At 42.8% G+C, this 17,364-nt stretch overlaps 1 protein-coding gene across 1 annotated transcript in view; it reads right to left on the bottom strand.

The window, feature by feature from the left end:
• Positions 1 to 17,364, bottom strand: part of TRAPPC11 (trafficking protein particle complex subunit 11) — a 77,013-nt gene that overhangs the window by 7,781 nt on the left and 51,868 nt on the right. The window contains exons 23-29 of the mRNA XM_077477287.1: positions 15,422 to 15,541; positions 13,333 to 13,398; positions 12,183 to 12,339; positions 8,204 to 8,315; positions 6,502 to 6,593; positions 3,175 to 3,308; positions 2,835 to 3,002 (exon numbers count right to left, since the gene is read on the bottom strand). Coding sequence (XP_077333413.1) covers positions 2,835 to 3,002; positions 3,175 to 3,308; positions 6,502 to 6,593; positions 8,204 to 8,315; positions 12,183 to 12,339; positions 13,333 to 13,398; positions 15,422 to 15,541 — 849 coding nt within the window. The remainder of the gene's footprint in view (positions 1 to 2,834; positions 3,003 to 3,174; positions 3,309 to 6,501; positions 6,594 to 8,203; positions 8,316 to 12,182; positions 12,340 to 13,332; positions 13,399 to 15,421; positions 15,542 to 17,364) is intronic.

Genomic DNA, 17,364 nt, shown 5'->3' with positions numbered 1-17,364 from the left:
AGGGGATTGAAGGGATATTTAGCTTATCCGCTTTCATTCTTTAAGAAATTTAGTTTCCATTTTGTGTCTCTCTCTAACATCCACCTCACAAAATGTATGCTCAAGTTTTGCTAGTCTAGTTTCGTTTCCCATGTTACTGTTATCTTATTTAGTTGTTTCGTTTCTTGGAAAGCACATGATTTTGAGGAATTGCTAGTTTCACTTTTATTGTAGGCTGTACTTGTATATGATTGGATAATCTGTATGACACGTTCAAAGGGTGGTACTTTCTGAAAGCCCCCTTTAAATATTCACACCAAAGAATAAAGATTAGATTTGCTCGGAGAGACTTTGTTGTTTTGTGTCATTGTCTCAATGGGCTAATCTCCCAGGCCTTTGTGGGGATTGAACGTCACACTTTGACAGACATGAAGGGGTTAAGAAATCACCTTTAGACAATCTACATTTCCTTCAGTGAGGATCAGGTCCTCCATCCTGCCAACCTCTTCTAATTTGTGAAGCCATTGGGCTATGGTTGGTGGGTGTGGGGCTTTACAGTTCAGTGGGATGCATGCTTTCGCTGCGTCTAAAAGGTGTCGGATCACTGACTTTTTGTATACACGGGTCGGTGTCTCTGTCGTGTGTAGAAGGAAGTATGCCAGTTTATCCGGCACCGTCAAGTCTGAATAATTGGGTTATCCACCGCACTTCTGCCCAGAAGTGTCGCAGCCAGGACATGACCAGAAAATGTGGAGGATGGTGCGGTCAGAGGCTGTTGGGAAGAGTTTATGTAAGAGGGCGGGGGTTCTGTAGCAGCACTTGAGGATCTTGTAGTTTGTTCTAGAGTTCTGGCGCATAGGGAGGATTTATGGGTGAGCGTAAGGATTTGTTGTGTATGCTGGGCCATAAAGTGGCAGTCAAGGTCTCTCTGCCATTTAAGAAGGCTTGGGAGTTGATAGTCTCCTGGCGGTTCAATCAGAATGGTGTACATTAGTGAGAGTGTATGTGTAATTGCCCCAGTCTACATGCAGATCCCCTCTAGGGTCGTGAGGGGTTGTTGTGAGTCGTGGGGGGGGGGGGGGGGGAGGCTGTTAAGAAAATGGCTGAGTTGAAGGGCCCTCATAAAGTCTAGTTTATACTGCCCCCCTGGGTCCGACAATTCCTTATGTGTTCTCCACCTTCCCATGGTGCTAAAATGGGATGCCTGGTATAGTACCCTGCCCTTTTACAGAAATTATTTTAATACCAAAAGGTAATAAGAAATATAAAATCAGAAGGCAAATAGGCAATACAAGTATTGGAGGTATGTATATTGTATCAGGTGTTGGTCCAGCATTGTCCTGGAACCTCAAATACCCATTTTGTTATTGCTTTGGACCCCATAAAATGCATTGAATAACGGTCATTCTAGGCTATAGCTTAGTTCACACCCCTATGATTCAGGGTACATGTAAAAGAAGAATGATGGCTTTAGAATATCAGTAACAAAAACTCAGGTAATATAGTTTATACTCATTCATTAAGATTTTTACCATTCCTCTGAATTTACTAACGCAAATTAGATCTTCCTAGAGCAGGCTATAAAGTGCAAATGCACAAAAACTTCCATGTGACAATATGTTGCAGACACGAAGTTCAAAGGGCATAACGTCCAAACATTAGCCATAATGGGGCTGATTTATACAAAAGGAAGATATAGCAATAAATCCAAATTCAGATTTTATCTTCCCAGAACAGGTTAAAAAATGAAAGCTACTCGACTAGCTACTACGTGCAAGAGCCCTATATCACTTTTGTTTTCATATACAGCCCAGAAAGTTTTCAGTTCAAAGACTCTATTGCCCTGCCTCCATATCATGTGTGAGTACAATAAACATGCATTTTCATGATGATTTGAGATTTGCAGAAGTCTGCTCCACCTTAGAAATATTCTTGGATTAAATGTTGGAAAATGAATCATCATTCATACAGGTTTCATCTTGAAAGAACAAGTAGAACTATAGGCAAAATATATTTTGGATAGAGCAAAGGAGGGTCTGTTCTGAGTCTGTTTTGTTTTTGCCATCTGGGTCCCATTGGGGAGATTTGCTTTCACATCCTCTCCCATAGCCAAAACAGGAAGTGAAAGGAAAGACCTGTAAACTAAGGAAATTCATGGCAGGTTACCAGAACCCTGTCCCATTTAAAGATTTCCTCTCCATTACTTTGGGGACAAACCAAAAGTTGGGAAGTTCTTTTACTTCCACTTTTGATGATAATGGTAAAGAGGACAAACAGAGGATGAATCTCCCCAATGGGGGCAGAGGTAGCAATAAAAACCTGACAGCTGTTCTAATCCATCTCCACATTACAGTTCTTCACCCACTCCAGAGCCTTATCCTCTGAACACAGATGCTGTTTCTACATCCCTAAGTTGTTTTACAAACAAACATTAGCAGGAGGTCACTGAATGGTAAAGCAAGGGTCACATGCAGCCCCCAACATATGGAAGGATGTGGAATTGGGCCTCCTACCATATGGCATATATTTTATGGGATGACCCATTATTGATGTGTATAGGATGATGTTGTTGTTTCCAGTGTTTTCATTATTTTAACAGCATCCCTCTATGTATAGTGTGCCTATACAACAACCGCAACAAACAGTTCTATTAAGAAAAAATAAAAAGTATTTCCTATATAATCTCAAAAGACAAAAAGAAAAAAAGGTTCTTACTTTGTCTTATAGCATAATTCAAAGGTTAATTCAGTATGGTTCAGACTGTTTAAGCTATAATAATTTTTACCTACTGTCACTTCTGCAGGGACGGTATACAACCTGGTGATAGAATGATATCTTAACATGGCTAAACTCACCTTCACAAATATATGGGTGGGTAGGAAACGCTTCAGCATATGACTGGTGTAGTTTGGAAACCTCAGAAGATTGATGTTGAGAGATGGCAGTGGTTGGTATCCTGCCATTAGTGGGTAGAAATTGTACAGCATCTCCTGCTCAGTGCCAGGAAGTATTTGGAGTCGAATCTAAAAAACATGACTTATGCTTAGTCAGAAGCCAAATGATTATGACACCAAAATATGCAGCGTCTAGCCATAAAAGCATGATTAACTATTATATAAGCCACTTGAAAAAATGTTTTCAGTAGCTAAAGTAAATGAATACATCCATTAACAAACATTAAATGACTAGGCTTACTTGCTTGAGTCCAGAAAACATGAAGGCGTCGCTTGGCTCCACTGCAATTTCAATATCCTGAACTAGCCCTGTCTTGTTCTGTAAATGATACTTTACTGGCAGAGACTCTCTTACTCTTCCAAAAGATGGGAGATCTAGGCAAGAATTAAAAGTCAGCCTTTAGTCACACACATTTGATGATTCTCTGTAACAGGACATTTCAATGCAATAAGCAGCAAGGTATGCAGGGTGACACAAAATGTAAAGAACCTGTCACCCTTTTGCACACCTTAACACCTCTTGCGCATGGGCGAAGAAAACCCTGAGTTTGTTGCTGTGCAATGTTGTCTATGGGATGGTGCATAAAGATCCATAATACAGAAAAGTGTTCACAAAAAACTATTTTACATTGGAGGACAGTAATAGACACACATACAGTGCCTTGGAAAAGTATTCACCCCCTTGGCTTTTTACCTATTTTGTTACATTACAGCCTTTAGATCAATGTTTTTTTTTAATCTAAATGATATGGGATGGATCAGAACACAATAGTCTAAGTTGGTGAAGTAACATTAGAAAAATATATACATAAAACTATTTTTCAGAAATAAAAAAACTGATAATTGGAATATCCATATGTATTCACCCCCTTTGTTATGAAGCCCATAAAAAGCTCTGGTGCAACCAATTACCTTCAGAAGTCACATTATTAGTGAAATGATGTCCACCTGTGTGCAATCTAAGTGTCACATGATCTGTCATTACATATACACACCTTTTTGAAAGGCCCCAGAGACTGCAACACGTAAGCAAGAGGCAGTACTAACCAAACACTGCCATGAAGATCAAGGAACTCTCCAAACAAGTAAGGGACAATGTTGTTGAGAAGTACAAGTCAGGGTTAGGTTATAAAAAATATCCAAATCTTTGATGCTCCCTAGAAGCACCATCAAATCTATCATAACCAAATGTAAAGAACATGGCACAACAGCAAACCTGCCAAGAGATGGCCAAACACCAAAACTCGCGGACCAGGTAAGGAGGGCATTAATCAGAGAGGCAGTACAGAGACCTAAGGTAACCCTGGAGGAGCTGCAGAGTTTCACAGCAGAGAGGACGGCAATAAGCCGTATGCTCCATAGAGTTGGGCTTTATGGCAGAGTGGCCAGAAGAAAGCCATTACTTTCAGTAAAAAACAAAAAATGGCACGTTTTGAAGTTTGCGAAAAGGCACGTGGGAGACTCCCAAAATGTATGGAGGAAGGTGCTCTGGTCTGATGGCCAAAAAGTTCAATTTTAGTCTCATCAAAGAAAATGCTATGTCTGGCGCAAACCCAACACATCACATCACCCAAAGAACACCATCACCACAGTGAAACATGGTGATGGCAGCATCATGCTGTGGGGATGTTTTTCAGCAGTTGGGACTGGGAAACTGCTCAGAGTTGAGGGAAGGCTGGATGGTGCTAAATACAGGGATATTCTTGAGCAAAACCTGTATCACTCTGTGTGATTTGAGGCTATGATGGAGGTTCACCTTCCAGCAGGACAATGACCCCAAACACACTGCTAAAGCAACACTTGCGTGGTTTAAGGGGAAACATGTAAATGTGTTGGAATGGCCTAGTCAAAGCCCAGACCTCAATACAATATAAAATCTGTGGTCAGACTTAAAGATTGCTGTTCACAAGCGCAAACCATCCAACTTGAAGGAGCTGGAGCAGTTTTGAAAGGAGCAATGGGCAAAAATCCCCGTGGTAAATTGTGGCAAGCCCATAGAGACTTATCCAAAGCGACTTGGAGCTGCGAAAGCCGCAAAGGGTGGCTCTACAAAGTATTGAATTTAGGGGGGTGAACAGTTATGCACCTTTTCCGTTATTTTTACCTATTTGTTGTTTGCTTCACAAAAAAAAAAAAAAAAAAAAAAAAAAAAAACACTTCAAAGTTGTGGGTATGTTCTGGAAATTAAATGATGCAAATCCTCAAAAAAAACCCATGTTAATTCCAGGTTGTGAGACAACAAAACACAAAAAATGTCAAGGGGGGAGGGGGGTGAATACTTTCGCAAGGCATGGTTTATGTATGGGCACTTTACGCCAGGATCTCACTTGAAGGGAGCTCGTATGGAACTGCGCAAATGGAACCGTATCGAAGGTAGATACCATCAGGCCCAACACCCACATGCAGGACCGCAGGGAGGCCCACCTATGAGACAACAGTAGAAGCGCGGGATGCAACTTCTGGAGTTTGTCCAGAGGAAGAGAGACTCTGGCTAGAGATGAAACCAGAGTTAGGCCCAGATAATCCAATTTTCTGGAAGGAGCCAGAGCAGACTTCAGGTAGTATAGAAGCCAGCTGAAGTCTGTGGTTTGTATAGTGGGCTACATTGCCCTCAGGGTAGTCGAGGACTCTGTTCGCAGAAGAAGGTCGTCCAGGCAGCCCAGGACCAAAATCCCCCACTGACTGATCCCTGCCAGAACTGATGCCAACACCTTTGTGAATACGCGCGGCGTGGAGGCGAGACCAAAAGGTCAACGCCTCAAGCTGATAATGCTTTTCTCCCACAGTAAAACAGAGGAAGTGTTGGCGTCAGGCACATATTGGAGTGCATAAATAAGCATCCGTGATGTTGACAGAAGCCAGAAAGTCCCCATGATGAAGGGATGCCACCACCGTGCCGATGGACTCCATTCTGACCTTCTGTACCCACTGGAACCGGGACAAGCACACCCTGAAGCAACAGGGCTTGCACAGCCCCAAGGAGAACTGCCAACAGTACAGCGAGATGCCTACTGGAAGGAAAAAACCCTTTTGGGGTTAAAGGCCAGAACACTAAGACCTAGATCTCACAGGAAAAAATCCAAAAAGAAAAAAAGTAGTTTAAAAAGCAAAAAAAGACATAGCCAAGTCTTTTTTCTGCCTAGTGTCCTACTCCTGTAGGGGGCGATATAACCCTATGATTCTGAATAATGGAGCGCTGTGTCCGTCAATGAATGAAAGAGAAATCTTTGTTTATGATGTGCGTTGCCCTTCAATGTGCAGGCGGGTTTGTCCGCACTGCGTTCTAGTGTGAATAATGTCTTAATCTAAAAGTGCATCACAAGCCATTACTGTACACCTAGGCAGGACTCAAATCAGCTTTTATTACTAAAGGTTTTCAGTAGCCTGCATGACATACATTTTTTTTACATACTTTATATCAATAGCTGGTACATACATACATCCCATCTACGATAATATTTTATAGAAAAAAAAAAAGAAAAAAAAAGACTAAAGTTGCTGCTAATGCAAAGACAGAACAGAAGATAGGACAGAGATGATCTGTCGCAGATGTTATTGTGTAAGTTACCTGCTTTAATATGGAGTGGAATACTTTCTACCATCACATGTGGCAGTGTTATCACGGTGTTGACAACTGGTACATTTTCTCCAGCTGAGCTCCTATAAAATAGAATATGCAAACGTTACAGAAAGCATGCCTAGTTAAAATATCTGAGCTAGGTTTAAAAGCTCAATGACTGCTTGTTAACAATAGTGCTATAGGATCTCGGATGGCAAAGACAGGTAAAGCACTGTATTTGGATACGTGGTATGGAACTTGACATTTAAAAAAAAAACAAGACCATATGATCTCGACTCAACTGCTGGTGGCTGGAAAGGCTACTTCAACGCGACTTGGGGTGACTTAGGAAACGACTTTAAGTCGCCCCCAGGCCAGGCGACTCTGGCCGTAGCCAATCAGAATAATCAGCTCTCGAGGGGGAACTCCACGCCAAATTTTAAATAAAAAAAACGGCATGGGTTCCCCCCTCCAGGGGCATACCAGGCCCTTAAGTCTGGTGTGGATTTTAAGGGAAACCCCCCAATGCTGAAAAAACGGCATGGGGGGCCCTCCATAATCCATACCAGACCCTTATCCAAGCACGCAGCCCGGCCGGGCAGGAAAGGGGATGGGGGACGAGCAAGCCCCCCCCCTCCTTAACCATACCAGGCCACATACCCTCAACATGGGGGGCGCCCTGCGGCCCTCCCACCCAAAAGCACCTTGTCCCCATGTTGATGAGGACAAGGGCCTCTTCCCGACAACCCTGGCCGTTGGTTGTCGGGGTCTGCAGGCAGGGGGCTTATCAGAATCCAGTAGCCCCCTTTAATTAGGGGGCCCCCAACCTATGTGAATGAGTAATGGGTACATCGTACCCCTATCCATTTACCTGGGAAAAAAAAGTGTAAAAAAAAATAAAAATAAAAAAAACAACACAGATTTTTAAAGTAATTTATTAATCAGCTACGGGGGTCTTCTTCTGACTTCTCCGCTCTGTTCGGCCTCTTCTCCCACTCTCCGGCGTAGTCTCTCGCTCTTCTGCCGGCTCCTCCGCTATCTTCTTCCAGCTCTTTTACTAGCGGAGCAGCCCAGTCTCCCCCGTCCTCCTTCCCTCTTCCGTCTCCCACTGAAATGCAGTGTGCGACGTGCGTGGCGACTTATATAGGTATGGGGCGTGGTCACCGGGTGATGTCACATGGTGACCCCGTCCCTTATGACGTCAAGTCCCGGGGCATGCTGGGACTGTGCCGTCATAAGGAGCGGGGTCACAGTAACATCACCCAGTGACCACGCCCCATGCCTATATAAGTCGCCGCGCACGTTGCACAAGCTTTTACAGCAGAAGAGACCATTGTGTCAACATCGGAAGAAGAGGGAAGGATGGAGGAGACCGGGCTCCTCCGCTAGTAAAAGAGCTGGAAGAAGATAGTAGAAGAGCGTAAGATGACGCAAGAGAGCGGGAGAAGAGGCCGGACACTGGGAGAAGAGGCCAAACAGAGCGGAGAAGTCGGAAGAAGATTTTTTAATTTTTTTTATGCCAGTTCTGGGTGTTCAACATATTCGTTGTGGTCTATCAATGCATCAGGTCCTCATCCAGTCACTGGCTTTTTGTAATAGTAACAAGTTACTGAAAAGGCATGCAGAATATTTAATCACCTTTGTCCAAAAAAAAAAAAAAAAAAAAAAAAAGGGAACCAATTCCAAGTTCACAACCTATATACCCACTTACCTCTTCCATGATATAATATAGCTGCCAGTGGCCACACCATTCTGAGGATTTGCTACAGGAGGACACTGGAGGCAGAAACATTCACTGGCACTCTCTCCAGTCTGTAAGACAACTGTAAGCAGATAGGAAAATTAGAACACACACACACACACACACACACACACACACACACACACGTTTTCTGATTTTTAAATTGATGGATTGCATTTTTATCTGCTACAGTATTTGTGGATAAACAGTGAAAATGTACCACATTTTTAAAGAGGAAGTAAACCCTGATGGGTTTACTTCCTCTTTCATTCCCTGCAAAGGTAAAGCATAATGGACTACTATGCATTGCATAGTAGCCCATTATGTGTCACTTACCTGACACAGGAGCCAGCGAAGTCGCCGCTGTCCCCTGTAGTCCGCCGCATCCATCTTGCTGGTGGCGTCTCGCAGCTCCGCCGCTGTCATTCGGCGAAGCCGCGATGACGTCACTCCCGCGCATGCGCACGGGAGTCGACACGCGCGGCAGCTCCATTTTTGGAAATGCCGCGCTCAGTGCGCCTGCGCGCCGCTGTCTACGGCGCATGCGCCATAGACAGCGGTGCCCGTTTTCGGGGAAATATCTCCTAAACCATATAGGTTTAGGAGATATTGCGTGGACCTACAGGTAAGCCTTAATCTAGGCTTACCTGTAGGTCAAAGTGGTTTGTAAGGGTTTACAACCACTTTAAAAAGCCTTCAATTGACTTGTAATTAAGTTTGCCATGCATTGTGCCAGAAGCATAATTTGGGTTTCACAGTAAACAATTATTTTAAATTGTTTTTAAAATGGTTTTAATCTACTCACTGGGCAAACTGGAAAAGCTGTGCATTTTCTAAATGTTTTACTTTTTGCCTTTAAAATATAAAACTTGTTTTTTCACAAAAAAATAAAAAGATATTTAACAGGTCCATAGATGAAATGTAAAAAGGACCCTGAAACTTAAGTGGTTAATAAACCCCTACCACAGAATACTAATGGTGCAAGTAACCACATAAATACATGCAGAAATTTGAAGAGATTGTTGTAAATCCTAGTAAAGTTTACAGACTTGTGAGCATTAAGCAGGCTTAAGCATGGCCAATTCCTAACAGGATGAAATTTGTCCACCCTAGTCTCCCGCACATTTCCAATGGGCAATGAGGTTGCCCATCACTACAATGGGCCATTAGAAAAGCATGGAAGGCAGGTGGTAGAAGCAATTGCCAACCCTACCCAGAAGCGTCTGAGCAGCAGCCTCAATAACCTTGCATTTACAGCCACCGAGATGTGGCTGTAAATGCAAGGTTATTGAGGCTGCTGCAGGTCAAGTGTTGGTACCTGTAGGTGACTACATTTTACACCTCAGTCATTTTTTTAAGCACTACCAGTATTGTAACTGCTGACTTAAGAAACTGATGCTTGCCAGCTCATGCAGTCCAGAGCTGTCTTCCACACAGCCAATGCTTCTCAGAGCAGCTCCTTTTCCCCTTCACCATCATAACTTCAAGCGCCAACTGTCTTACCTTGTTGACTTGAAGATGACCTCCTACCAGAGGTGTAGCTTGAAGCTTGTGGGCCCCGATGGAAAAGTTGACCTGGGGCCCCCCCCCCCACTACTTCCAACGTGCGTGCAAATACATCCACCGCACACCAAGATACTCAAAGTGGCTTAATGAGCAGTGTCATACCTCACCAGTAACATCCATCCCATTGTGGCTACAGGACGGCACTCTCCTCCTGCCTCACTGAGCTTGGTTACTATTCCATGTTGCTAACACACAGCACAGACACTTCCCCATCCTGGGCTTTTCTCACCTCGTGCTCCTCTCCACTCAGGAATTGGCTTCCAGCTTCTCCCCAACCAATGGGAACAGAGGAGTGTGAACTGTGGAAGGCAAAGTAAAAGCCCAGTACTGCAACAAGGCTGTGGGGCCCTAGGGCAGATCGAAGCTGGATTTTGTGGAGGATATGATAATATGACAGGAAGGCTGCAGGGGCCCCCTTGAGCTAGGGGCAGGGTTGTGATTGTGACCCCTGCAAACCCTTATGCTACGCCCATGCCTCCTACTGCTCATGCATGAGACTGATGAGACATGAGGTTATCTGGGATGTGTGACGTTATCCCAGGGAGCTGCATGTGGAAAAAATTGGGGGGGGGGGGGGGGGATAGGCTTCCTAAGGTGAGGAGCGAAGAAGTGGGATCAGGTACCACCAAAAAATAATTACATTTTTTGTTACAATCTAAAGCCTTGTACACATGATCGGATTTTCCGACTGGAATTGTGTTGACAGACTGTTGGTCTAAAATCCTAATGTTTGTATGATCCATCGGATTGTTGTTGGATTTTCCGTGGACAAATGTTGGATGGCAGGCTTATAAATTTTCCACGGATAATGGTCTGTTGTCACATTTTGCAATCGTATGTACACAAGACCATCAGACAAAAGTCCAAAGTACAAACACACATGCTCGGAATCAATGCTCACCAAACACAACATTCGCAGAAGGTGACCAAAGGTTGGCGCTAAAGAGCTGAAAAGCCACGTAGTATGTCGCTACGTTCATGTTTGTTGGCAGACAATTGTGTGCCGTTTGTATGCAAGACAAGTTCATGGCCAACGCCCTACGGGCAAAATTCTGACGCTTTGTCTGCAGAAGCTCCGATCGGGTGTACGAGGTTTAAGGGAGGAAAGATTATGAGTTGAATTTATGTTTGGGGGAAGGTCTGCTGAAATATGCAGGGCTTACAATAATGGCAGATCCCCTAAGGGCCCTTTCACACTGATGCGCTTTTGCTGCGCTGGATTGCAGCTTTCCAGCAGGACAAAGGCACATCAAAATAATTTCCCTTTAAATCCTATCAAGCATTTCACATTACTGAGCTGTGTTTGCATTTTTGGTGCACCTCCCAAAAATGCACTGTCCGCTGAAGTCAATGGGAACCGCAACAAAAAATACACCAATAAAAAAAAAAAAAAAAAAAAAAAAAAAAAACGCACCCATGGAATAATACCAGTGAATAGCTGATTGTTAAGGAGCCAGGACATGCCGGCTTCCATGACAATCAGCAGACAGATAAAAAAAAAAAAAAAATCTCACAGCTGTTGCCCACCTGTCCACTGTCTCTCCGCCTCCTCCTACCTTCCGGTGGTAGCATCGCTCCTGCTGACCACTAAGGTGAAGGCCTGATCACCGGTTAAGGACGTAGGAGAGTTCTGTCTCCTTAAAGAGGAGCTGCGCCTTTAAAAAAAAATATTAAAAGCCAGCAGCTACAAAATATTGCAGCTGCTGACTTTTAATAAATTGACACTTACCTGTCCCAGGGTCCAGCGATGTCGGCAGCAGATGACGCGCAATCGCTAGTCTCTCTGCTGCCCCGCTGCCATCCTCTGTCAGGGAATCGGGAAGTGAAGCATTGCAGCTTCACTGCCCGGTTCCCTACTGCGCATGCGTGAGTCGCGCTGCGCGTCTCCACTGGTCCCCGCTGTGTCCTGGGAACTGTGCGTTTCCCAGAACACAATGGGGGGGGGGGGGCTAGCTTGTCCTGGAAGTGGGTGCAGATACCTGGATTATCCAGGTATCTGCACCCCCTCCCCCCTGAAAGGTGACAATTGTGGCACCGGAGGGGGGGAGGGATCAGATGAGCAGAAATTCCACTTCAGGGCGGAGGTCTGCTTTAACAACCAATGAATAGCTGGTAATTAAAGGGCCACCACACGATAATATCCTTAACAACCAGCTATTCAGGGGGACGGGCTGTAATGCAACATTTAAAATGGGCAATGCGTTTTTTTTTCTTTTAAAAAGTAGAGTGCGTTTTAAAAGCGCCACAGTGTGAAAGCAGTCTAATGTTCTGACATTACTTCTAAGGGATATATATTTATATTTTTTCCCTAATCTGCCCCCCTAAGTGGTTGCTATGGACAGAAGATTCACTTTCCTTTGCAATTCTGGTTTTACATACTAACCATTTTCCATTTGAGATTCCAGCTGGTCTACAGGTGCGACAGATGATGAAAGCTGGAGCTGGCTGGACAAGATGGTGAGGCCCCATGGAGAAGCGCTCAAGATATCAGTCATCAGCAAGAATGGTATATCAGCATAGACACGATCTAAATGTTCAAACTGCAAAAACACAAACCATCAGATACTTACAGTAAGTACATCAATATAAAATACATTAAAAGTTGTGACATGGATTCTGTCCTGCTTAAAAAAGGCACTTTCTCTATGCCCATTTAATATCTGTAAACCCCCCCCAACCACTTTAAGCTCCCCTTTACAGCAGAGGAGGAAGTGGTAGCAAGTTGATGAGGGCTTTTTACAGATGCACACTTTGCCCAAAATAAGCAAAGTAATAGTGTCTCTTTAAAGATGTTCTGGCAGGACACTATGGGGAAGAGGTTCAATTAAGCTTTGGCAATAAAACCTGGAAGCTGATTATTATGCAGGGCTGCACCAGATTTTGCACTCTCCAGTTTTAGTAAATAACCCCCAATGGCCGCTGACATTTGTGCAGATGCATATGCTAAGGCGGTCATACATACCTCGGACTATGTAGTCAGCCACTATGACACCTATCACAGGTGTGTACTTATCAGGGATTTCAGAAAATTGCTTGGAACAGGTTACCAATTCAGTATGTAGCAATAAAGGAAGGAGAAGAGGACAGGCCTGCATTATGCACTTTTATGAACATGTTTGCTCCCATATTTATATTTTGACAAATTCGAATTTGGAGAGATGATGTTCCCATTACATTCTACAGAACAGATAGCATATCAACGTCTCATACCTAAAAACCGTCACTGATAAGCCACACTCAAACAAACATACTGTGCAAGGGTTCATTTTCTTATTTATTTTGTTATGACAAATGTACACCTATAAGCTTCTTTTAGTGGAAAATATATTGGTCACCCCTGGACATAAAATTTAATACTATACCATAAACAATATATTAATATGACTGCAAATGTTCATGTCTATGACTTTGAGCCTGTTCAATATCTATGTAGTATTGGCATACCTCGTTTGTAACATGTTAACTACTCTGGATACCAATTAAAATAAAAATAAAAAATGTAAACAGTTTCACTGAAAATAGGCAATACTGACCTTTATGGATATAAATTTCACAGCAACATCAAATGGATATACAGTCTCAATGGTTACCGTTTCATCCTGAAAAGAAGAAAAATGTGGAAGCACTGAGAACACAGTCTATAATAAAATTTGTCATGAACGTAAATTGCAATTTCTCCTTTTGCACAAGATTCTACAACATTTTAGTAAATCAACAAATATACTTATTTTTCTTTTTAACAAGTGTTTATGTGCTGCTCCAAGGCACATTATGTAACAAGTAACTGCATTGCAATTTGCCCTGTTAACCACTTTCAGACCGGACCATTTTGCTGGCTTAAGACCAGACCACTTTTTGCGATTCGGCACTGAGTCGCTTTAACTGGCAATTGCGTGGCCGTGCGACGTGGCTTCCAAACAAAATTGACGTCCTTTTTTTCCCCACAAATAGAGCTTTCTTTTGGTGGTATTTGATCACCCCTGTGGTTTTTCTTTTTTGCGCTATAAACAAAAATAGAGCAACAATTTTGAAAAAACACATTATTTTTTACCTTTTGTTGTAATAAATATCCCCCAAAAATATATAAAAAAAACTTTTTTCCCTCAGTTTAGGCCGATACGCATTCTTCTACATATTTTTGGTAAAAAAAAAAAAAATCGCAATAAGCGATTATTCATTGGTTTGTGCAAACGTTATAGCGTTTAAAAAATAGGGGATAATTTTATGACATTTTTATTAATACATTTTTTTTACTAGTAAAGTGATTTTTATTGTGACTGCGACATTATGGCAGACACATCGGACATTTGTGACACATTTTTGGGACCATTGTCATTTATACAGCAATCACTGCTATACAAATGCAGCGATTCCTGTGTAAATGACACTGGCAGTGAAGGGGTTAATCAGGGGGTGGCACTGTAGGTGTTAAATGTTCCTAGAGGCATGTTACTAACTGTGGGGGGCTGGGCTTTGTTTTAGTGAATGCTGATCTCTGCTCCAATCACATGGAGCAAAGATCAGTGTCACTTGTTGCTAGGCAGGACGGGGAGATGCTGTGCGATCGAGTCCACGGGACCCGCGACTGGACTCATGGGGGTCTCGACCAGCACGCAAGCGCGCCTCCGCATGCCATTCTGCCGACGTACATCGGCGTGCGCCGGTCGGGAAGTGGTTAAAGTAGTTGTAAACCACTGGCATGAGATATGAGCAAATCCCTCTATAGTGTATACATGCATCAATCTACAGCAGTGTTTCATTTCTGTCTGCTGCTTGTTCTTCTGCTATCTTCATGAGTCACTTCTGATACCAAGTAGTAAAAAGGTGACGGGAGGGTGTTCCCGCACACAGCCTACGATAGACAGTTGCAGCTCTGTTTCTGTGTGAAGGATGTGCGTTTCCCTCCCATCCAATCAGCTCTCAGAGCTCGTATCGCTGAACTCTGCAGACTGCAACTTCAGCTCCGCTCCCTGCTTTTTGAAAGCTCTGACATATAACTTCTGGACGTGGAACAGATGTAGAGAAAAGAGGACTGTAGCTAAAAAAAAAAAAAAAAAGAAAAAAAAAAAAAAGAAGTACAACTTATGTAGGGGAATTTGTTTCATCTCTGGGTATCACCTGACGCCAGTCACTTCACTGGATGTATGTGAGGATTTACAACCACTTTAATAACATTTTCTGAAGTCTCAGCAGGCATATCCCTTCCATCACCTGTGCTAGTTAAACTAGTCATCAATGAGGGAAGGATATGGGACTGATTTGCTACATTAATTCACAAGATGTAAACACATCCCCCATGCAGAGCCTTTTATTTATATTAAAAAAAGGAGTAGTAATTTCCCGGGTTAAGCAGTGTGCAAATTGTTGATTAGAGACACTTTTGCATGCAGAGCTGTTCACACACTGTATATGCATCTTAACTATTGATTTGTGTTTTGTATGAAGTTCTGCTTTAAAACTAGTCATATAACATTTTATGCCGCTTTGCTCAAATGACATTAACAGCACTGACCTATAGCAACCAGGTAGTGTGCCGCCAGCGTAGAGCAGTCCATAATTACAGATGGCCTCTGAGCAGTTGCTATATACTGTAGACAGTTCTACATGGGTGGAGTATCTTACCCGGTGACATCTGCAGATGATATCCTTGTCCTCTACAGATGTGTCTATCAAGTATGAAACATAAACCAGGAACACACGTGTGCCAACAGTACCACAGCGGATGTATAGAGGCATTTCCAGCTGTAAAGAAAAACAAACCAACAACGCTACTGCACTGTCATATATAAATGCAAAGGCATAACACAATATTATAATATAGAGGAGAGAGGCTTGGACTGCACACCACCACAGGGGAACACACTTGTTGGGAGATCAGCTCCATTACACTTGTCGCCGAGTGTACGCAGATGTTCGTACTCTGCTTTCGGGGGTTATACCAGGATGATGCCCGCAGCTGCAGGCATCATCCCGGTACAGTTTTTTTTAGAGCCGGCGATCGGCTTTCCGGTGATAAGAACCGATGCGGCTAAAAGCCATTCAGCTGTTATACCGGAGGAGCGTGAGGGGACACCCCCCCACCGCTCTTACCGGGACTCCCGTTCCATCGGGAGCCCCGATCAACAAACCGCCGCTTATGGCCGCAAGGGACAGACTGGAATGAAGCCGTAAGCGACTTTATTCCAGTCTCCCAATTGTAAACACAGAAGCGACGTCATGATGTCACTTCCAGTTTACTTGGCTGTCAATGTTGCCGGTTTTAAAAAAACACAGTATTCAGAAACGCTGAAAACGGCGATCTGAATTAATTGAAGTGCAAAGGAGGAATCGGGGGGGTCTAAAAGATCCCTCCATAAAGAGTATCTGTCACCACCTATTACTGTCACAAGGGATGTTTACATGCCTTGTGACAACAATAAAAAAGTGATCAAAAAAATTACATTTTTTTTTTTAAAACAATTTATTAATTTTAAAATAAATAAAAGCAATAATAAAAAGAAAATAATTTTTAAAAGCGCCCCCATCGCCGCGAGCTCGCGCAGCAAAGAAAACTCATATGGAAGTCGCTCCCGCATATGTAAACGGTGTTCAAATCCCATATGTGAGGTATCGCTGCGATCATCAGAGCGAGAGCAATAATTCTAGCACTAGATCTCCTCTGTAACTCTAACCTGGTAACCGTAAAAAAAAAAAAAAAAAAAACGTTGCCTATGGAGATTTTTAGGTACCGTAGTTTGTAGTCATTCCATGAGTGCGTGCAATTATAAAGCGTTACATGTTTGGTATCTATTTACTCGGCGTAACATTAAAAATTGGGCTAACTTTACTGTTTCGGTTTTTTAAAATTCATGAAAGTGTCCCTTTTCCCAAAAAGTTGCATTTAATACACTGATGCATAAATACCGTGTGAAATAAAATATTGCAACAATTGCCATTTTATTCTCTACATTCTCTGCTAAAAAGATTTAATATATGTCATGCTTGTGGCTGTCAGAGTCTTGCTTTGCGTCATGGGACTTGTAGTTCTGCAACAGCTGGAGGTCCACTAATTGCATATCCCTGATTATATATATATATTTAAAATACGGATTTTAACTTGTAAACACCAAATGTCAAAAAAAGGCTTAGTTATGAAAGGGTTAATAATTGCACATTTACTGCTGAATTAGAAACATTTAATATATATGAAAGTTAGCGCAGTTATCACTTTTTTTTCCCTCTTTTTTCAATTCTCCCACTCTAGGGTGGGATATAAATTTAACTGCAGCAAACATCATTTGAGATTGAAACTATGACGTTTTGTTAGCGCCGGTGACACATATCATATTAACACAATATTATCTAGAAGAAATCCAGAGGCGCTGGCCAAAACATCCTGTACTTTCATTTTCTGAACGGATTTGGAAAAGTGGTAACTGGAATAATCTTCAACAGTTTGCCACACAAGTCTATTACACTGTGACTGATTATCTTTATTTTCACTATGCCCTGCAGGTAAGTACTGTTGGGTCACACAGACTGCCTTATGAACTACAGACTTCCTGAGAGGAGGAGTTCTAGGAGTT

The sequence above is a fragment of the Lithobates pipiens genome, unplaced genomic scaffold (genome assembly GCF_037356315.1).
Source record: "Lithobates pipiens isolate NorthernLeopardFrog02 unplaced genomic scaffold, aLitPip1_a1.2 Scaffold_13, whole genome shotgun sequence".
Lineage (NCBI taxonomy): Eukaryota > Metazoa > Chordata > Amphibia > Anura > Ranidae > Lithobates > Lithobates pipiens.
Note: the sequence above shows the minus strand (reverse complement) of the source record. Positions and strands in the feature narration are given on the sequence as shown.